This window comes from Bacillus rossius, chromosome 7 (assembly GCF_032445375.1).
Source record: "Bacillus rossius redtenbacheri isolate Brsri chromosome 7, Brsri_v3, whole genome shotgun sequence".
NCBI lineage: Eukaryota > Metazoa > Arthropoda > Insecta > Phasmatodea > Bacillidae > Bacillus > Bacillus rossius.
Window position 1 is genome coordinate 48,261,127 of NC_086335.1, and position 23,550 is coordinate 48,284,676.

Consider the following 23,550-nt stretch of genomic DNA (forward strand, 5'->3'; position numbering starts at 1 on the left):
GGGCGGATAAACTATGTTTATTCATGCCCAAAACTGCATAGGACAAAATAAGAATAACATCTTACTGAGGTACTTGGCATGGAGGATATGTCAACAGAAAAAAAAAAAAAATTGTCGTTCATGCCGGTAGGCCACACAAAATGTACCTGCAATTGGGCCTTCGAACTTTTGAAAAAAAAATCAGGATTACCAATGTAAGTACTTTGTCTGCATGAATTAGTCGATTGCATTGACCAGTCAACACCCACAACACAAGCAAATTTTGCTGCAATGGTTGCAAATGAGAAAGGCGAAGTTGCCATAAAAATTTATGGCTGGCTACAATTTCTGCACACTATTGGTGCCAAGAAAGTGCCCCTTATCACCCAGTATAACCACTTTGAGTTTTATAGTGATTACAAAGGCAAAGTTCACTGCAAAACAGAGATTGCTGGAAATGAGTATGTACACCAGATCTTCAAAACCAAAAATGGACCTGACGGGTTTCCAGAAGGGGTGATTTCGGAAAGAATGCAAAAAAAAAAAAAAAAAACGTAAAGAATACCTGTTCAAAAACATTAGAGAATATTGTAAGGATGAGTTCAAGGACCTGTTATGCCCTCAACCTGAACCTTCTGTGGAACTTGAACCAGATGACCGGGCTGGCAGTACTGAACCAGACGACCCTCAATCATTCCAGAACATTCAAAGAAGCATCGCAAACACTCAGTTTAAATTTTGAAGATTTCAGTATATGAAAGATTTTTTTTTATTTTGTTTAAAACAGGACATTTTCAGCTTTTGTTCAATGCCTTAATTATTTCTCAAATATAAAAGATAAAAATTCTGTGTTGATTTGAATTTTTATTTTACAAAATTAAAATGCCCATAACTTAAATAAAAATAATCATAGACACATGTTTTTTGCACAAAATTTTACAGCATTAATTAAAAAATATCAATAACTCAGAACCAGAAATTGCTGACGAGAGGTTACTTTTTGCTTTCCGCCTCACAACTATAATCAGTTTTTTTTTTTAAAATATTTTATTTGCGATTCCGATATATTTATTTAGCGATGCAGGATATCCATAGCCAGGGGAATCTGGAAAACAGGTAAATCTCAAGGAGTTATGTCTTTAAAACATGGAAAACACTTGGTATCTGACAGTATCCTAGTTTCAAAACAGTGTAATATTTTTTCATCACATTAGTATGTCTTAAATTTTACGTGAATTTTAATTGTAAATTTGTGTGATTCTAAAAATAAGTGTAAATGAAAGAAACCATTTTGGATAAAGCCTAACCAAATATCTATACCTTATTTTACGTCTGATCACAACAAATAAGGTACCATATCAAAGTTTGATAAAAAAAATGGATTTTTTTTTTTAGACTGGCAGTGTTCATGGAATTAATAAAAGTGCAAACTGTATAATGAACTGGACAACATTTTATAGTCCTTTCTGCACATTATGTATGTTTGTTAAAATTTTATTGTGATAATGTGTGATGTAATATATTTGTTAAACTGCCAGATAAACAGATGAGACAGAAAAAAGTTAGGTGGAACATAGAAGCATAGAAAAGTCAGGGAAATGGGCTGACATAAGAGGCTTGGTGTTGGTACTTAAGTACACACTTTAATCTGACAATATACAAGTTTGACGTATAATTAGATTACTTTAGCTTATCAAATATATTCCAGGGTAGTTTCATTATCATAAAGTTTCATTTGGCACACATACATTTGGTATGTACCCTAATGTTACAGAAGGTGACTATATATACTGGTTTATGTTGCTACACGTGGGTCCTCCATCTTTGTGTCACATTTCCGTTCGTCGACTTCAGTTCCATTTTCAGGAAACTACTACCCAATTCTGTATACAGAGAGCTAAAATGCTTATACATGAAAAATTTAACATAAAATGGGTTGTTATTACAAATTCTGATATTTTTAAATTGATTTCACATCATTTGTTTACCAAATCAAAACTTAACAATTTAGTATGATAAAAAATATAATAAAGTTGAACTAACGTGGACATTAGGTAGTAGGTGAACATCATAGCACCATGTGATGTGAGCTGTCACCTTAGAAATATTAGTGTATACTTATATATTTTAATGTCTTGAGCAATTAAAATTTCAACTGACAAGCTACATTTTAATACGGAACATAAGTAAAATACATTTATTTGACATTCCTGTATACATATTACAATATAAAAGTCCTTGATTAAAAACAATCAAGTTAATAGACATGCCATGGGCATCAACGTAGCATAAAATAAAAACAAAGTAAAACAATAAATAATGCTCATAATCAGTTCGTGCTCCGGGTAAAATAAAACACTCGTTTCAGCCTTGGTTCTTGAGAACCCTGAAACGTCGCTCCCCACATGGTAGTGTCCTGCGATTCACGCCGGGTGATAGGATCCGTAGCCTGCAGTCAAAACGTGTGTGAGCTCCGCAGACGACTTGTCTCAGGGAGGCGCGCAGTAGCTCCTCATCTCGTCTATGGAGCAGCTCTTGGCGCAGCACTCGTCCACCAGGCCTCGCTTCAGTCGCCGGAAAGCGCCCGGGATCACCGACCTTGCCTGCGAAGACACCCGGAAAGGATAGCAGGGCTCGTTCCTGGCTGGCAGCGGCTCCAGCAAGTACGGCTCTTCCGCCTTGGGTTCTGGAAATAAATGTGCTGGTACATTCAGTGTTTACCTGTTGTTGTTGCTGCTGCAGCGAAAGGTCACCAGCGGTGTCAACCAGGCGTCTGATCAAGGCAGCCCATCGTAAGTTATCTAAAGCAGAACAAATAACAGAAAGTATTATTATTGTTGCGATGCGTGCCAGTAGCGGGCCTTGCAGCGGTAGCACAGAATAAACAATTGGTAACAGAAGCGACAAAATGTGGTTTTATCATTGTTTAGTGCGTACCAGCAATCTGATGCTCTCGGGGCGTACACGAATGTAAATAAACAATGTTTTCCCATTGAAAGTAAGGGGCGTATGATTTAATGAACAGTTTGTGTGGTAGTAAATACAATAATTCGTCGTAATTTCACAAATATGTTTGAATTCATAGTATTTAGAGTATTCATGCGTGATTCCAATCAACATTATTCTTTTGTATTGGAATAAATAAGCTAGTTCGTGCGCATTCTAGCCTTGTGTTCCGTGATTCAGGGAATTGTGCAGTAAATGCCGAACAAATTTATTTCAGAAAGAATGCATACTTTTTGGTGTAACTCGTCGACATGTTATTAAATAATGATTGAAAGCCAGTAGGCGTCTTCTTGTCCATCTCGTTTGCTGGAAAGAATGCGTGATATTTGTGCAACTCTGTGCTTACTGCCATGCAACGTGTCTCGATGCCTTTATTTATTTATTTTTTGCCACAATGCACCTAAGACTACAACAATCAAAATGTAGAGTGATTTTTGTCTATAATTTAATATGCTATTTATATTACAAATGCCACACTTAACATACGTGTGTTTTATTTTCCTGTAGGCCTAATGTAATATTGTTAAGAGTGAATTTCTTTAAGTCGTTGCTTTTAATTGGCCCCTACGTTATGTAGTTAACACGTATAAAATTGTATTTACATACTTATAATAAACTTTGTAAATGCACATCATATCTAGGTATTTCTAATGTAGGCCTAAATAGCTACCTACTTTTTTTGGCATGTTAAATAAGTAGAATCTCATAACACAAATTAATTTAACATTTAAGTTTACTTAACCATTTTCTTATTGACACTAACTGAAGAAACTTTCTTGTCTGTAAATTTTAGCTCTTAATGGGAGGACAACATATCATTATGTCATTTTGTTTAGCTTATTTTGTCCATCTTATCAGATCTTCTGTGTGTACACGTTTGTACAAAGATATTAGACGTCAATACAAAACAAACAAAAATCCTTGCATAATCTTAATCAATGTACGCAAATGTGAAGTATACATAATGAAATCATTTACAATGCCATAATTCACTCGCAATCACTAATACAGTACTTAATTCAAATCCGACTAAACTGCTATCCCAGCATTGGCTAAACGCGCCCCGAAAAGATGGCGACCGAAAAGTAAACAAACGATGAGCGAGTACGCGGGTAAACCCACTTTGTCACTTCTGTTACCAATTGTTTATTCTGTGGCGGTAGTCTGACATGGCGGCCCCGCACTGCCACTGACGTCACACGCTCATCATACCATAGTGAATTACGGCGACTATCCCTTAGGGGCATGGGAGTTATGCTGGCTTACAGTGGCCGCCGCGTGGATTGACATGTTAGTCACGCCACTGTTCTGGATGCTTCGGGCGTTAGGTCGGCCCGGGATGACATGACACATCACTCACAACCACTACAGTCCATTCCAGAAAGACTGCCAATGGTATAAAAGCAGTGGCGCCGGCCTCCGCGGGAGCTCCGAGAGTTCCAACACAGGCGAGAGGATGCCACTTCGCGAGTGGAGCGACGGGACCATATGAGTGCAGGGGCGGATCCAGCGTTTGATGTCAGGGGGGCGAATGTAGGTGTCAAAAAGTATTTAAAATGGGAGCGTCCGGGGGTCCACCCCACAGAAAAATTATAGATTTTCGCATGCAAAATGGTGTGTTTTTATAGCAATTTTGTGCTTTAAATGTCAAATACACTTTTGGTATAGTCGGTCAAATTTTTCACAGAAAATTGGTTTTGGTAAATGATAAATTTATCAGAAAATAATAAATAAAATACAATAGTTAAAGAATGGGCATAACATTTGTAGTAATAACTAAAATTAAAATGTCTTGTACATATAATGATTGTGCATAATTAGAAGTTGCAAAACAACAGTTTTTCTCCATCATAGAATGAATTCCATCCTGCGGGTTCTCTTGCTTGCAAAGCGATCAATGACGTTTTCTTTATCAATCTCGCAGCTACAGTGGATATGCAATAATGCAAGTCCGGTCAGTCTGTCTTCCTTTGTGGTAGATCTCAACCACGTCTTAAGTCTTCTCAATGTCGAAAATATTCTCTCTGCCGAAGCGACACTTACAGGTAAGGTGACTAAGATTTTCAGGGGAATGTAGATGCCTGGATACAGCTGCTCGTCACACGAAGCGAGAACATCGAGAGCTGTGGAGGGTATTGTATTGTTAATTTCTTTCTCACGGGTCCACTTCGCCTCCCATGATCGAACCTCGGAATTAAGTTGTCTTTCCACATATTCTAGCCCATTCACTCCAAGGAGAGAGCCATACTTTGTAGAAATTTTTTTGACATTTACTTGACTAGAAGAAGAAGTTGGTAACAAAGCTGACAGGCTGTGAAGCTGTTGCGTTTCTTCCGAAAACCGATGTTTTAAATCTTCGACAATGTGCTCCAGAATGGGAATGAATACAGCTCTTCGGAAAATATCAACAGGGTTCGTTGATGGGTAATTTTGTCTGTGTGTTTGCCTTTTCACAAGTCGAGGTATAGTTAAATCTACACCAAGCTCCTGAGCAAGACCATCAGCTTCGTTGAAAAGTTGAGAAAATAGATTTTCGCACTGTGTACGTTTCGTATTTAGAACAGAAAGAGTATCTGCCAGAATATCTTGGTCAACCTTAAGGTCTATGGAAGTCTTCTGATATAGGTAGTGTACTCAAAGGATGAGTGTCTCCCAGCATATCAGATTATCAGATGACTGTGACAAAAAAATCACTCTCACAAAGTGCAGACAAAAAAGTCTTTACTTTTGCAGCACTTTCAGCATCTTTCCAAGATGTGACACACTCTAAAGCCTAAGCTACTTTCAGAAAAGATGTTCGGAACTGCAAAACGCCATCGTGTCTTTCGATCCAACGAGTTTCACACAGTCCAGAGAGTTGGTGACATAAAACTTTCTTGAGTGAAGATGAGCGTTTTGATGATGCAGTGAAGAACGAGATTTTCGTTTTCATTTTTGCAATAGTATTTCGAACTGCTTGACGCTGGAAGATTTTGATATGGCCAAATTAAGAGCATGATTGTGACATGGACAGTGAATACAGCATTCACAGCTTCTCGCCTGACTTCAGTCACAGCACCACGAATTTCTGACACCATGACACTGCACCCATCTGTAGATATGCCAACACAATGGCTTAGGTCAAGACAGTGATGCTTTAGAGCAGAAAGTACTACTTGCCCAATATCTTTGCCACTTACAGTTGGTTGATATACTCAATCTTGGTCCTTGTCCTCACTGTTCACAAATTATCGAATATTTAAAAATTGTAAAAAATCTTCGTGCACTTAATCTTCGTGTACATACCTCAAAACAAGTGTTAACTAGGACTTATGTGAAGCATCAGTAGTTTCGTCGAACATGATGCTATAAAATTTGGAATCCTGCACACATTTGATAATTTGTGAAATAATCTCTTCCCCACAACTACCAATCAACTCATTCTACGTGGTTTTGCTGATAAAAGTTGCTCTAGATGAAGTATAAACAGATCACGGCCGTAAGCGAAACACGAATATTGGGTAGTTTACGTACTTAAAAGCTACGAAGGATTATATTTGTTTATCAAACAGAGCATGCACACACTGTTTGTTTCTGTGCTTCGTTCACACACATGATGTGAGGGATATTGCATGCATGGAGCAAGCTTGCCAGGTGCGCGCACAGTTTTTGTGCTGCGATGCAACATGAAGCCCAGTTCTTGTAATAAATTAATGACAGTTACGAATTCTTTGGTACATAAAAAAACATTTAATCAAATAAACATGGGAGGGAAGACTTACCATAATGTATTGTTGGCAAATAACTTCTCATGGATGTATTATGATCAGACAGATACACGTATAATGAATAACCGACAGCGACACTTACACCACTGACCACTTTCACTGAACACTGTCCTGTCACTGACTATACAGTAGGTTACTGACGAGAGGCAAGGCAGTAGTCTGTTGGCGCGGCGTATAGTTGGGGAGGGGGTTTGGTTGTGGTAGAACTGCAACTCTCCTCGCTCCACCCTCCACTCCAGTAACGGGACAGCCCAGCTTGTCGCCCGCCACCCCCTTCCAACATTCTAAGCCACGCTTTTCCCTTGAGCTCAGGACAGCTGAAAAGTTGAAGGATGAAGTAAACATGCCCAGAGTGAAGTTACTCTTTGTCAATATGGCACACAGCTATCAATATTTCGGTTTCATGTAAGACATTGCACGGGTCTTTATGTATTTGGCTACATCATCAATTATGCTTCCCCGGGTGAAGGGGGGGGGGGGCGATCGCCCCTATCGCCCCCCCCCCCCCTTGGATCTGCGCCTGTATGAGTGCGACTGAGTGGCGCGAGACTGTGTGTGTGGACTGGTGCGGGGTAAGGGGCGAACCACTGTTGAGCTTAGCTCCAGTGAGAAGTGTGAACTGTGGATTTGACAGATACTTAGTGATATAAGAACAGACATTAGTGTGGTGAGTTAATTAGTAATGTAAATATTAGTAGCAAATAAAACTGTATAAAAAGTATTTGGCTATCCTTACGAACCTGTTTTTCTCCACTGATAAAAGTATTATACCTTCTGTGATATGTATTGATTTTTGTTATGTTTTTAATCTGGCATATATTCCCTGTATATCGTGCCTCATCTTTCGCCATCACTCTCTTCCAGTTTGGCCACTTGTGCCCTTTGCACACACAGTATTTTCCTAACGTACAATATATTTTTCCAGTGCTTCATTTTCCTGTAAAGTTTTTTTTAGGTTTGTTAACTTACAGTGGTATTATTTATTCCTATCAGACAATTTAAGTACACAGATTTAAGATACTTGCAACATATCTAAAGTTAGGCATTTTAATTTACTTAAAATTATTAAGCTAAACATTTGCCAAATGAATAGAGCATCGAATAGGCTTTCCTTATACTGCAATTTAATTAAAGAAAAAAAAATTGTTGTGGAATTACACTCTTGACTGAATAGTAATTAGTCAATTAACTATGTAATGACATAATGAAAGTGCTTGAAATATTATTTGCTATTATTAATTAGTTTTTTTTTTCATTTCACAATTTTTGAAGTTATACTTCTTTACGAGTCTACTGTTAACAGACTACACAGGAAACCTTACAAGTAATGGGATACACGCATCACGTTTACATGTAGTTGTGCTATGGAATCATTTACATTAATAAATAATCTAAATTAAAAATTGGAATAAAATTCATGCAATTTATTTTCACTATCAATTAAAATTTGTTTTATTTTTCTCTCTCTCTTTCTCTCTCTCTCTCTTTCTCTCTCTCTCTTTCTCTCTTTATATCTTTCACTCTTTCTCTCTCTCTCATAACATTTATTTTATAGATGTGTTTATATATTTTAATCGAATACTGTGTATTTATTTCATTTCATTCAATTTATACTTTACCAACCATAGTTATAATATCACTCCATTCTTCATAGGCGTGCCTACAGGGGGGGCCAGGTGGGCCATGGCCTCCCCTAATGTAATCACTCAGATCGGCATTTTCTCTAATGCGTTCGTTAATATTCGTATATTCCTGGCACTGCAACACTCAAACTGTGCAAGTATTACAAGATAAATAAAAATGCTTGCCGGTTTGTTTAACTTACAATTGCCTGGATATCATTATATCTCTGTTCATTGGAAAACAACTTAAAATTATGATAGATAGTTCAAAGCTGTTGAGAGAAAGTTACCTTGACTTTTTTGCGTGTTCGTAACTATAACTTTGGGTTAACTTGAACGTAATTAAATACAGTAGAATGTTTCTAAACATTTTTTTGTAATCAAAACTGTTCTCAATTTGTTGAGTCTATTAAATTTAGTAATTGATTGAAAAAAAGAAGATGCTTTGCAGGTTTTTAATATTTGTGTTTGTGATTGTAATCAGAACTTTGAGATAATGTTTGCGTTAATGTAATTTCGTAGAATTTATTACCATGTAAATGAAAATCTTTTGAAGGTTTGTTAAAAAGTGTGTTTTTAATAAGGACTATGTTAATTTGAACATAATTAAGTAGAATGTATTACCATGTAAATAAGAATATTTTGCAGGTTTGTTAAAATTTGTGTTGGTAATCAGTGCTTTGAGTTAACTTGAAAATACTTGAATACAATATATCACCACATAAATCAAAATATTTTTTAATTTTTTTTTAAAATTTGATAGATTGAACAATCATTAATTGTAAAACAAGGTCAGTTGAAAATTCAAGCTATTGTGGTTTAAAAAACATTTACCTTTTGAGTGTCGTCTGTGTCATTTAAAATTTTGATTTAATTTTTTTACAATGATGTATGTATTTCAAAGCAAAAAAATATTTTAAGAGGTTTGTTTAAGTTCTGTTGTCTGAATTGCTGTGTTTGCATTCACTAAAAAGAAGTTCATTTCAAGGTAGATCTGGACCAAGCTATTGGAAAATTCGAGGGGGGGAAATGTGTAGGTACCCTATAAACATTGTCTATGAAAAAAACAACATATTTTCAAGATTGTTAAAATCATACGGATATAAATATTAACTAGTATCTCGTTGATACTACACAAAAATATAAACAAGTCAATTTAGGCTATTTAACATTCTAAATTCAGCTTCTGATTTAAAAATTTAGCAGGGCCCCCCTAATGGAAATATCTGGGCACGCCTATGCCATTCTTTATATCTTTATAGTCGCCCCCTCCTGTGTGAACCTCTGGATCCACCACTGTGTACAGTCATGGTCATGGTAACGTTTAGATTTTTTTTTTAACTGTGTTAAAAATCTGTACATAAATTAATAGGATAATACAAGGGCGGATCCACTGATGAGTCTATTTTTTTTTGGCGGGGGGGGGGGGGGACAGTGCCCTTTAGATAACCACAAAAAAAAAAACGTTACCAGATATGAAAGTCAAGGACTTATTTCATAAAACATAGAACAATATTGACAAAACCTTGCTTAGGGAAACCCGGGCATAGAATATCCAATAAAGGATAAACATATTGATGATACCAACCTGATAAACATAATTGAAAATTATTATCCCAAAAAAATTAAATATTATCTACTAGAATATCATTATTTTTAAAAACAATCCAGAACAAGTAGAATGCAATACTTGGGGCATTAAAAAGGTCTTGGGCAAATAAACTGAAAATAATTTCAACTTATTCAGAAAAAAAAAAATTATTCACCTGAATTGCTTCGAAACAGGATAATTACTCAATCTAGGTAACCTAGAAACACTAAAATACTCAAAGTATGTCTTAAATGCTTGGAGACCGTCCTCCTCTCTAATAAAATTTAATTCAAAATCTAAACCATGATACGTGGCTGTAAAACATTTTTCGTGACGACTCTAAAATGTATGAAAATGGAATAATGAAATAATAAAGCAAGTGAACTAAGCTATGTTTTTAATAATATTATAGCAATTAGATAGGCCTACACAAATAAAATGCACTAAAACACATTTGCTTGAAGCTAAATTTGTATAATCCAGTATTCTGTTATTATTATTTTAAGTGAAAATTTTCCAGTAACGAGGTTTGTACCACTGCAAAATTTACTGCGCGTGCGCACTCTGCCGCCGCGCTACAGTGAATATTGGAGCCTAGGAACAAGACTATGTATTATAAAGAATGTAAAGTCTGGTTTCTTTGGTATTTAAAACCATGCTGCAGTAATCCTTGTATCAAACAGCTCACAAAAACCATGGTTTACCGAAACCACACTCACTACCGCTGTCCTGCTGCTTCATTAGTACTTATAACGTTTTAACAGCGTTCGAAACTATCTCGGACACTACTGTTACCAAGCAGTGTTGCCAACTTCATTATGAGAAATTCCTCTAAAAATCATAAACTTCCCATTAAAGATATACTTCTCCACTATAATTCAGTAAAGTTACCAAGCAGTGTTGCCAACCTCCTTTTGACAAATTCCTTGAAAAAGGCACAGATAATTTTCTCATTAATTATACAAAAAAATTTTCCAATATACCCTTTGATAAATGTATAACTGGTGGTCTTAATACCAGCATTCCAATTTTTTTTGATAGGTTCATCTCCTAAAAAAAGGGAGGGGGGATTTTCCCTCCTCCCCTCTTGGAAACGCCCCAGTGATAATAGAAAGGGGACGTGACAAAATAATTTGTCCCCGGACCCTCGGGGTTTCTCTGAATGGCTCTGGCGTTAACTTTCGACGCAAACGAGCAATATATTGAAAGGAATCATCTCAGAATTTGCCTTTAGTAATTTCTGAGTGGGTTGGGGGGAGGGGGCGGAGAGTAGAGTGTATATATAGTGTATGGGTTCTCCCCGCACACTTTAGATTTAACTTAGGCTAGGAAAAAAAGTCAAGTAGTTAAATTAACATTATAAAGCTATTACTTTGGATTGGAGACTCTGGCCCTAGTTATTCTTTTCTAGTATTTATGGGCCTACCCATTGGCCAGCGTCACATGTTAAACAAAACATGGTTACAGCAAGTGTCGCACTTCATCACCCTCCGTTGTTCTATGTATGCCAAATCGCTCCATACCTTCCGGAGGAGACTTCTTGAAGAGGTTGTTGTACCGACTGCCGCACACCAACTGGAGCATGTTTGCTAGGTCTTTGCCACATGCTTGGGACCGCTTCCCGTACTGGTGCGCACTGGGCTGAGTGCGCGCTATCGCGGAGATGCAGACAATAAGTACAACAATTACTTGCACGCATGTGGTAAACATCTGAAACACACAGAAAAATGTCACCTTAGAACTAGAACACCTTCCAGCTTTATTTTGTTTTGCGTGTTTGGACTTAGTTTGGGTGTGTAAACCACGCAACATTGCAAGGAACGCAGAATGCAGAAAGTTAAATAACGACGTTTTCAAATACCCGTTTATAAACTTAGCAAAAAAAAAAAAAAAACACAAAACAAGCATCGACCAACTTTCAACATTTTGCGTTTACAACTTCCATATTTGAAATGAAGGGTTTCAAAAACTTTTAAAGACGTTATGTGCGTAGAGGGCCATATAGTTGTATTATACGTATTATTAGTATTATACTGTATGTATAATACATTACCTTTTCCATTATTGAACTTTTGCACAATGAAATAAAATTATACTTTAAAATCAAATTACTGTCAATTTTATATGTTTTAATTATACATATGAATTACCAAAAGAAGCACAGGGAAGAAATTTGTTTTCTGTTAATTTACATTTTCAAGTTGGTGACGTCTTGCCACTACAGTGGTATTTGTTAGTGGAAACAGAAACGGATAAAGAATTGGGTTAGAGAAAAAAAGGGAGGGGGGGGGCGGATTTAGCTGCACATAGAAATCGTTAGAAATAAATACTTAAGTACATGATCAAACATGTGTAAAAGATGGAAGGGCAAATGCACAATTTAAGTCGCAAGTTATGTCCAGCTATACCTACTTCTTCCAACTTAAATATGTGAATAATACTCAGCATGAAGGTGACTGTAGAGCTTTTCAACTCTCTCTCTCTTTCTATTAGAGTCTTGAGTCCTTTGTTTGTGAACCCCGGATCTTTGTGCACAGCAAACTAAAGTTTTGACCCTGGTTTAGAAAATGGTATAAAGGTAGTCATTCCCACGAAAGAGTGTTCTTTTTTTATACAGATTCATGTAAGACATATACGTCAACAAGGGGTTTGACGGTTACATTATCATTTTCAACATGCATCAGTGCCTTTATTGTTTTTTTTCCAGGTGATCTAACAGCCCATATTGCATCACCCAAAATAACATGCTGCCTTCACCATGATCTCGCTTCATTTTTCATTTGGGGGGGGGGGGAGGTGTTGTATGAGATATCCCCATATATTATTATAAAAAACGATAGAATACTCAGTTGCAGAATTAAATAGATAATTTGATAAAGTTCCCTGTCAGAAAAGTGCACACGTTTAATAGGATATACTATGTATTGATTTCTCTGCCGTACATTTAATATGTTAACCAGTTCACCCTCACGTTAACACATTTCTGCCATATCTAAATTGGATCATTGCGATGTAAAAAAAATATATACAATTTTATTTTAATTCCGAATCATATCCTCATACAGGCCAAGGAAAGATACATCTTGCCAACAGCGTTCCCGGTTTTGACAGCTCTTCTTTGGTGTCGACCCTAGAATTTGCGGCATCTGAGCCATTTACTTTTGCGGGGTCCTCGCCGGAGAGTCTGGGGTTTTCGGGGTCCCCCCTCCCCCGAGGGAAGTGTGAAAAATAAACTTATATCGCATTGTTTTTTAAAGCCAACCTTGATAATATTCCGAAAATGGTTTTGCTAATAAATCTTGAAAATTTTTGATATTCAATCCTAATAAATTACACTTCGGTTGGTTTAATAAATTCCTATACGATAATATTTAGGTGAAATCGCGTCATTGATGTGAAGCAATAAAATCTTTGAAGAGTGTTTTTTTAAATACAAAATCACGAAAACCCAATTGAAATCAACCAGCATTTTAAATTAGGTACACGCTATTAACATTTTTGTACTTCCTTTACCCATAAATGTCCATATTTCTGACGGAAAAATAGACAAACAACAATCTAGGAAAGTAAATATGAAAAGGACAGTCGCGGAGCGTATGGCAGTGGCCGCCCTACCCGGCCCTGCTTTTACTAGTGAGTCGTCAGAGAGTACGTCCGTCGTTGTCCCTTTCTCGTCATGCCACTAATGATTTTGGTTTTACAGCCACCAGAACCAAATCAGGATAAAACTTTGGGAAGGCACGAATGCACGCATGCATGTATTTATGTACCTTGTTTAAATGAAGAAAGTATCAAGACTATTAACTATTTTTTTTAAGATGGAAGCGGAAAGTTAAACAAAAAATAAGGATGTTGTATCGCTACACTACCGTTTTTTTTGCGTGAAAACATATCCCGCGGACCATCAGGTATAATTTAAGAGGAAATAAATGGAACTCACCTTTTTATGAATGTATTTATTTATACATTTTTTTTAGGTTAATCTTAAAATTATATTTTTAATTGATCAAGTGTAAATAAATATTTACTTTACTTAACATTTAATACATTTAAAACGGGGTTTCATTTGCTTCGTCTTCGTCCATCTGCATCGGGTCTTCATGGTCGTGGTTGACTTCAGCCACGCCGGCCTCTTGTGCTGGTCGGTGGCCCTGCAGCAGCGCCCACGAGGCGCCTCGCTCGCTCTGCTGGCGAGTCCTGGCGCCGCTCTGCCACTTCCTGGCGCCGAGTGCTTCCGTGACTGCGCGGCGCTGCCTGGACAAACTGTCGCCCGGCACCACTTCTCACTCCACCGCTTCTTCTGCTCAGCTAACCTTCTAGAGCACCTCGATATCCACACGACGACGCACAGACAACTCGTTTACGTTGCGGAGTTATGGCTAGTTCTTTGGTCGCGCAGAGTGAATTTCGAAGCTCTTTTTCAACGCTCCCTGCCCGCTCAATGACGAAGGCGCACGATTAAGTGCACTAACAGGCAACGTACAGGAATCCATTTTCAGAATATGTACAACACTTGGCGATACAGCCCTTGAGTCACGAGATACATTAAAATGTTTGGCGACAACAAACATCCTTTCATCGCTAACTCTGGCGGGACCTTTGTATGGAAGCCGTTTTAAAAACGTTTTCAAATTTAAAAAAAAAATCATTCGAAGAAGAAACGTCTTTTACCTAACTTCGATTTTTCGAAACTTCGCCTATAAACTGTTCTAAATAGTAGTAAAATACCAACTCTGCAGCAAAGATTTATTCGTAGTTCTAGATAATTGGATCCTCGCATAAACTACGTCGTATTTCGACCTCTGAGTTCTGTGTTTCGTTGTAAGTTGGATGGTACGCGAAAAATACTTTTTTTTTTTTTTTTAAATATTTGACGATACACGTGCATGCATCTTTCGATACAAATAAATCAGTTCATTTGCCTTACTTCTTTTTTTTTTTTTGTGTTCTAACAGTACGATATTCGAGTAACTATCCATAGCAAAACTTATTCTGCCAGATTTGCGCCCCCTCCCCCCCTCTAAATGCGGCACCGGGGGCACAAGCCCCGTCTACCCACTCTAGTTACGTCACTGCGTACGTGGTTCCCAAGAGTTTTCACACGACCGCAGAGCGACACAAGATGTCCATCCTTGAGGTGTGTAGTCTCCATCTCGGAGACTAGTGCACTGGGACGACCCGCCCTTTCGAAACCACTTGTAAAAAAAAGTAGGGCAAGTCAATTGGGTTACTTGTTTTGGAGATGAACGCTATTTAAGGCTGTTGTGAACCTATCTTCACGTAGAATTGAAAGAAGGAAGAGGAAGGAAGATAGAGAGATAGAGAGATAGATAGAGAGAGAGAGAGAGAGAGAGAGAAAACCAAGTTGGTTGGGATATAGAACGCGGCGGTGCATTTCGTGGTAAGACAGTGGACCTGCACTGTACATTTTTTTTTAAAATTAAGTGGAGCAGAAATATTCATGTAAAATTACAGGAATATATGTACATTTACATGGAAACAACTGTATCACTACTAAACAGTATACGCAGTAATACAAGGTTCAGATTCTTACTCAGCAATTCATGCTTTGTGTTGTCCCCCATTACCTCCAATATTGTTATTTGTAAACCATTCCATGAATCGCTTTCCAGTAGTAAATGAGCACATTAATAAATATAATAAAACAAAATGATGTCCAATTGTAGAATATTCAATTATCTTTTCCATGGTTTAAAAAATTATGCTTGAATGAAGCATAAATAAAAATTAAAAATTTTGAAAAAAAAAAAAAAAACCCACGACGAATGTAAACGTTGAAATAAAAAAAGAATAAATAGTTGTTTTGAAACCCCCCCAATGGCATCTCTGTTCCCAATTTCAAGTAAAATATAGCAGTATAGAAAAGCTATTAGCTACGTGTCTCGTAGAGATGCAACAATTTATATCAATCAAAGACTAAATCTATTAACGTGCCCTACGCAAATTCAATTAGTAACAAACTCATCAAACGGCAAAAATTTAGTTCATATCAGGGTAGGGAATGGGAGCCCTGACGGATTTTCTTTGATTAGTCATATTTATTGGATAGGTGAATACGTGTAGTACCTATATTTGATATTATTGCTTCCTTTACAATATATAGAGGTAGAAAACAATTTGTAATATCAGAAAGTATTTCACGAATATAATGTTAAATAGTTAATGTACAAAAAATAATTTCAAATTTTACAGATAAGTCTATATTGCCCAATATTTTATCCGGAACACATATCTAACCCAAGCATAGTTTCTATCTGAAACTTACACCTCTAACATTTAATTTGATCACTAATTACATTTACTTTATAAGTTCAAAATAAGACAGTAAAACAAACATTTTTTTTAGTTTAAAGGTGAGATGCGAATAATGAAAAACAAAATGAACATATATTTATACATAAAATCTAATCACATGGCCCGAAATACTCAAATTGTACTGTGATGCCAATTAAGAAACAAAAGAACATTAACATACCCGCGTATATCCCTTATTTGCCTGCTACCAGTCTTTGTTAACGTTTATAAAAGAAATATAAGTATTTGTAAGGACCCTTATTCAGTTAAAGACAAATTAAGGACTTTTTAAGGATATTAAGGAAGCGTACCAACCCTGGTTACGGAGGTTAGTAGGTGCACATTTCTGGCGATCACTGAAAGACCCGCTCACATGTATTTTTATAAATTATTATATCTCTTTCCCTAACTAATTATTGACTTTCTGGGTTGAGGCCACGTCCGTGGAAATGACGGGAGTGTCCGACGTGTCGGCACGCCTTGTCGCAGCCATCTTCAGGGGTGATTTTTTGCACAGATGCCGAGAATTGGTTAACTGACCAAGAAAGCCTGCGATCTAGAATTTTTTTTTTTCCATTTCCGGTCGAAATTTGATGTAGGTGGAGAGTGTGTATTTTTTAACGAACATGCCAGCACTTCCCAGAAAACAGATGTTGGACTTATTTATAGCGGCGGCGCGGCGGCGAGTGATGTATTCCGGGTGCGGCGGGGGAGCCAGATGCGATCTCCGACCCGCGTTACGTAAGTCCGCGGGAGCGACAATTATCCCTCCGACCTTGACCAGCCACTTAACCCGGGCAGGGCGAGGAGATTGGATGGGTTCGAACGCACCGGAGCCGGTTATATGAGGGTGGAGGGGGGGAGAGGTCCTCTCTGCAAGGGAGCATTGGATTCTGCCAAGCTCTCTCTCTCCCCTCCCCCCCCTTCCACCTTCCCCGCCATTTACGACGTGCCCACGCCTTCGCCCCGTTCTGATTCGTTGACCCACGCGTCTGAGGGGATTCCGACGCGTGTTAGGAATTACTAGCGACAAGCATTTTTCGCGGGTAAAAAAAAAAAAAATCTGAGCGTCCATTAGACTGCACTGTGGTATTCCCGCGCCAGCTTTTACTTCCTTGTAATTGGCAGCCGTCTGCGAGACACGCAATTTTCCTATGTATAACCCGGCCACTCGTGACGCGTTTTCTCAAGACGTCACAGAAACTTACGGAATGTTTCAGGAAGTTTCCAGAGCGTTGCAAAAAAAGATATAGGAATTTCGTAATCTACCTTCGCCTGTAGGCTGTGACGAAAGTGATTTTTTTTTTAAATGGATTGTTAACAAGTTTCTTTACGGGTTTTTTAATACTACGAGATTATAGCTTGTGAGCTCATATTCAAGGCAGGAGTCTCAGTTTCTGTAAATTTGCGAAAGTCCCCGGATGATCTGTAACCAGTGTTTTTCATAAATTCATGGCAAATATTTTTAACATTGTAGCGCACCAGGATTCTATGAAGGAAAAAAAAACACAGAAATTTAAGTTTCCTAGCACCAGAATTCCATGCTAGCCTATCTGGCAACACTGGATTATAGCCCGTTGGGGGGAGGGGTGGAAAGGGTGGGGGGGGGGTCGCCCACTCGCTCTCTTCGCAACCCGACGGCAATTGAGCGGGGCCCCGCGTGTTGCCAACTGCCCCGAAACAAATTTCTCACGAATGGAAGCCGCACCTCGGCCATCTTGACAGCGTCGCCATGAATCCACACCGACCATGTTCCCGCCGCGCCGCGCGAGACGTCTTTCCGCCTGGCCGCTGACATCGCGCTTCCACAAGCAACGGCTGTTCCCGCACGCCTGGGGGTGCGTCCATTGCGCACACGACCCCACGTCGCTCAGGAAATATAGTCGTGTCGAAAAGGACGCATTTCGAAGGATGGGTGATACTTAGGGGCATGCATACTTCGCGAAAAGATTCCGAGACCAGTTGAAAGTTAAAACACTGTAGCATCATTTGTGTTTCGCGATTGGCTAGTTTATTTCCTATTTATGTCTATTGTAACAACACCAATCACAGTGATTCAGTGCGGAAGTAAAGGCGTCCTGAGTGGCCCGGTCAAATAAGTCAACGACTTCTCTCGCAGACGGCCGCCAATCGCAAGGAAGTAACCACAGTTGCGGGTGTACCTTGTTGCAGTCTAATAAGTGCTCAGATCTTTTCGCGAAAAATGCCTGCCCCTAGTGATACTCGACAAGTTTTGCAGCTAGCAACACACTGTTGACACTTTTACAGTGACAATGCGGATACAGCTATTTTGATTGGTGATACATATGAAGACTCCTTGAAACGTAAATTAAAAAAACACCATTAGTAAATTAAAATTAAAGAATTGTAATGTAGGTTTGATGCTATAAAATGGTTAGCTACCGATTTAAGAATTGTGTTATTTTCACTGTTGTATTAAAAAAAACACATAAAGCATTAAATACTAAAGTAAATACTTTTATTTACTCTTTTTACTTGTTTGCTTGTGGTTGGGGGGGTTAATGATCTGCCGCTATCTTGGATTGTGACGTCACGATGGCCTTGCATTACTATAACTTTGACCTCGAAACCCGGCCGCTATTTTGGATGACCTCGATCCCGGCCATCATATTGGATTATGCCATATTGTTTTGTATAGCTCTCCGCCATCTCGATTTCCGTCATTTTGAATTATGACATAATGTCCGCCATATTGAATATTCGTAATTATTATCCAAAAATTAGGGAAAAATTAAAATTTATAAAAGAGTATGAAGATTTTAATCATATTTAAATTTTTAAAAAGCCTTAAATCATGGACATTAAAGTCTCGGTTCAAGTTCCGACGAGCTCATTCGATTAAAAATATCAATAGGTCCTTCCCCCATGGTGAATACTGGCAGACCGACCTCCCACCACTAATGTCAGGGTATACATATAGTGCCGAAAATGATGACGTGACGGTAGCCATCTTGGATCCGCCATCTAGTTTTTGTTTTTTTAGAGTTCGCTGCTGCCATATTTGTTTATGGTTTTTTACTTGCTAAAGTACAGTATTGTCAATCATCAGACCATCAGATGTAGTGCAAACCATCATCTTGTCTCCCATCTTGGCCGCCAACCTAAAATTAGGAAAAAAATACAAAACTTATTGAAAAATTTACATATTAAAATATTGATCTATTCGATCGATTACTGTCCTTGGTTAGATCCTCGGACGAGACCAGAAAATATTATTGTGAAGATGAAGATGAAGATGAAACTCCTTCCATCTTCCATCGAAGTCGAAATTGGTAATGCTGATTCACTCAACCCAAAATCCATTTTCGGATAAGCAGCAAAGAGTCAACCTTCACTCTGCCAAAGAGCTAGGTGATCTGAAAACCCAATAGAGTACAGGGTTTTTACGCCTCCTTAATATCCTTTTTAAAAAAAGGTCTTAATTTGTGTTTAATTGAACGAGGGCTCTTAAAAATCCTTAAATTTCACTTACAATTCCTAAAAACTTCTTAATGATTACTGATAGCTTGCAGATAAGGGATACGCGCGGGTATTTTAAGGTTATTTAGTTTCCTACTTGGCAAAAAAAAAACGCAAGCGCAGTGCAATTTGCGAATTTGGGCCCCTGCTTTAGAAGTAAATCTCCTTTGGCATGATTAAATAAAGCTTATAGTTATAGGAAGATACAGCGCATTGTTATCATACCAAAGAGAATCAGTAAAGAGGTAAATATCATCGACGCTATGCAAGTTGTAATACAATTTTCTTCACTAATAAATTGTATGAAAATCGGTAGTAAACCAAATCGCAGGAACTGTGTTCGGTGGTTTCAGCATTTAAAAAAAAAAAGGCCGTTGGTAGTTGTATTTATTAGTTCAATGTTTAAATTGTATATGAGCGTGTATTATTCAGTTTGTTTGGGCCATGAACTATATTTTAATTTGAAAACAAACCAAGTGATGTGTCGTATATCCTGCGTTTGAACACTATGTACTAACCGCACATGCGCATTGGACTACACCATGTTAGTTTTCCATTTTAAGTTGCGCGCTCATTTCGTCATCTGCTAAAAATGTCACCCTCAACGTCCTAAAGAAGTGTAACCTCAATAATAATGAGACGTTTTACAGAAAGTAACTTAAAGTCACACAAAAAATGAATGTAATGTTACGGAAGTTTTCTAGAATTTTTTGTACCGGCAATTTCCCATCAGTTTATGACGAAAAAATAATTAAGACGGCGTAGCACAGACGACCAAGGTTTGAATTCTTTTTCCAATGACATCTGACTTTACAAAAATGGTGGGGCAGTTACTTTAAAAGAAAATTAAAATATTTAGTGAATAATATTGTGAGAAAATATTTTTAAAACATTTTTCAAACATACACATTTTGTTTTATCTTATAAGCAATTTAATTTTGCGATAGGTCCAAGAAACTCTGTACTATATTTCCGTAAGTCCTGCCTTGCGTTGCTTATTTTCATGACACACATTCTTACCCGGACACTCAGACTTGCTCCGAGATAGGGCGTTTCTCGCTAAACTATTTAACGAGCGCTTCAACCTCCTTTTACGAAATCTCTTTACGAAAACTGAACCGTATATAAATATAGAACTAAGATATACCTAATAACAGGTTCGTGCTTGTAAGTGTAAATTCTTTTCGGTTCTTTGGTGATAAAAATGTTAGGAACACGAGCGTTTTTTCTACAATTGCGAAGTGATTAAAGCTTGAGCTTGAATAGAAGATAAAGAAGTCCCACAACTTAAGCCATCAATCTACAGCTGTTACATTCACGAGAGAAAAGTTGTCATTTGTGGGAAATGTATCACAAAAATTACTTAAAAATTGTTTTCTGTTGACAGAACAATATTCGATGCTGTGAACATAATAGGTTTTTACTTGATTTTGCTTAGAAAACCATAGATTAATCTGATATACTTTTATTTTAAAACAGTTATTTTCTAGTTTACTGAAAAACATACGCAAAATTATAAATTTGTTCCTTTTTTATATAAACTGTGATTGTAAGAAAAAAATCTATATTAGTTTTTTCTTGTGCGAAAAAAAGAACACGTGGCCACTACGCGCGTCAGAAGTGAAATACAACAGAGAGAGGCAAAATAATGTATAAAAATGAGGGAAAGCATGCAAGTATGCATGTGCATGAATATGCAAGTGAGCTATATTGCAAACATTCCTGATCGTCACACTTTTCGTTGCCCTCCGAGTGCAACGTACTTCGTTACGTTACGACGACGTCGTCGACTCGGGTTACCCTATCGACTGTAAAGTAGCGTTACTTTCCGGGAAGCCTAAGATGTACTTCAAGTTCTGTCCCTGCCCGAAACGCCCGAATATCCACCTTCGACCAACTTCGGGTTTATTTATATATATTTATATTTCTCTGTTTATTCTAATGTAGCTATATTAACCTAACTAACCGTCCATATTGTTTTAAAGTGGTTTAATGTAGCTAACCTAACCGACCACTTTTAATATTTGAATTCATTTTTTCCTGCGCAAAAATAAAACAAATCCCGAGGTTGGCCGAAGGTGAATATTCGGGCGTGTTCGGGCAGGGACAGAACTTGATGTACATCTTAGGCTTCTTTAACTTACCGCCGCAATGTCCACGGCAGTATGAATCAAAAGTGCTGTTCCATTCGACGTTTTTTTTATGCGGGTGGCTGTTGGAGAGATGGGGCGCGACGGCCGACCGGAGCTGCGGGTTGCGTCGACGCGCCGGGCAGGCGTCGCGTGCGGCCGAAGGATCGCCCACGCCACGCGTGCCGCCGACCAAGTCGTCCCCAGGGAGGTGGCAGGGTGGAGGGGAGGGGGGCCGCTCGATCGATGTGCACCCCTCACCCTTCCCGCACCCCTTCAACCACGTGGACGGGTGGTTGTCGGCGATAAGGGGAAGGGGTAATTCGTGTCGTGAGTGCGCTCGTGTGTCTGTTTTGCTGGAAGAGAAGGGGGAGGGTAATCGGTTTTAGCGGAGTTATTGGGGAATCACCATGCACCGACGTCAGCTGTAATGACGCCCGGCGGTCGGGCCAGACGTACAGACGCCGGCCGTCTCTGTCTCTCTCCACTGCCGCTGCTACTACTACTGATTCTACTGCTGCTACTGTTACAAGAACTACTACTACTGTTGCTTATACTACGTTACTAGAGAAGCTATTGCTACTGCTGCTATTGCTTCAATTACTTATACTACTACTGCTACTATTACAAGAACTACTACTACTGTTGCTTATACTACGTTACTACAGGAGATACTGCTACTGCTGCTATTGCTTCAATTACTTATACTACTACTGCTACTACTATTACAAGAAATACTACTACTGTTGCTTATACTATGTTACTACAGGAGCTATTGCAACTGCTGCTATTGCTCAATTACTTACACTACTACTGCTACTATTACAAGAAATACTACTACTGTTGCTTATACTACGTTACTACAGGAGCTATTGCTACTGCTGCTATTGCTTCAATTACTTATACTACTACTACTACTACTGCTATTATTACAAGAACTACTAATACTGTTTCTTATACTACGTTACTACAGGAGCTATTGCTACTGCTGCTATTGCTTCAATTACTTATACTACTACTACTGCTATTATTACAAGAACTACTACTACTACTGTTTCTTATACTACGTTACTACAGGAGCTATTGCAATTACTGTTACTTATACTACTACTTTACAGGAGCTACTGCTGCTGCTATTGCTTCAATTACTTATGCTGCTACTATTACAACAACTACTACTACTGTTGCTTATACTACGATATTACAGGAGCTATTGCTACTGCTGCTATTGCTTCAATTACTTATACTGCTACTACCTCTGCTGCTGCAATAGCCGTAGTTCCCGGAGGGGGGGGGGGGCAAGGGCCTACTCCCCTGGAATGAAGAGGCCTCTCACTGAGGGGACCCACTTACACTTTGCAAAATCATAACAGTGAAACGGGGTTGAAAAACGTTAATTTCTAAACTTTGTTTTATGGAAAACTTTCTGTATATTTTAAAGTTTTCAGCTTATTGCATGCATATAGGACAACAAACGGCAGTATACAACATACCAGCACCCTATCCAAAGATGAATTGTGTCAGTTAACATACACGCCCAAAATTATCAAACAACCCCCCCTCCCCCCCCCCCGGCCCCGCGCCTACATCCTGGAGAATTTATGTCGGCCTCCCTTGCGAACACTGCAGGTTTGCGCCCCTGGCTGCTGCTACTGCTTTTG

The 23,550-nt window shown here is 38.3% G+C and overlaps 1 protein-coding gene across 3 annotated transcripts in view; it reads right to left on the bottom strand.

Moving 5' to 3' along the window:
* Positions 1–1,507: 1,507 nt before the first annotated feature.
* Positions 1,508–23,550, bottom strand: part of LOC134533982 (LIRP-like) — a 47,397-nt gene continuing 25,354 nt past the window's right edge. For 2 of the 3 annotated variants that reach the window (XM_063371846.1, XM_063371844.1), the window contains exons 2-4: positions 11,489–11,675; positions 2,701–2,780; positions 1,508–2,582 (exon numbers count right to left, since the gene is read on the bottom strand). In XM_063371846.1, coding sequence (XP_063227916.1) covers positions 2,469–2,582; positions 2,701–2,780; positions 11,489–11,675 — 381 coding nt within the window. In that variant the 3' untranslated portion in view covers positions 1,508–2,468. Of the gene's footprint in view, positions 2,666–2,700; positions 2,781–11,488; positions 11,676–23,550 lie in introns of all 3 variants that reach the window. The other variant, XM_063371843.1, reaches the window with a different exon arrangement.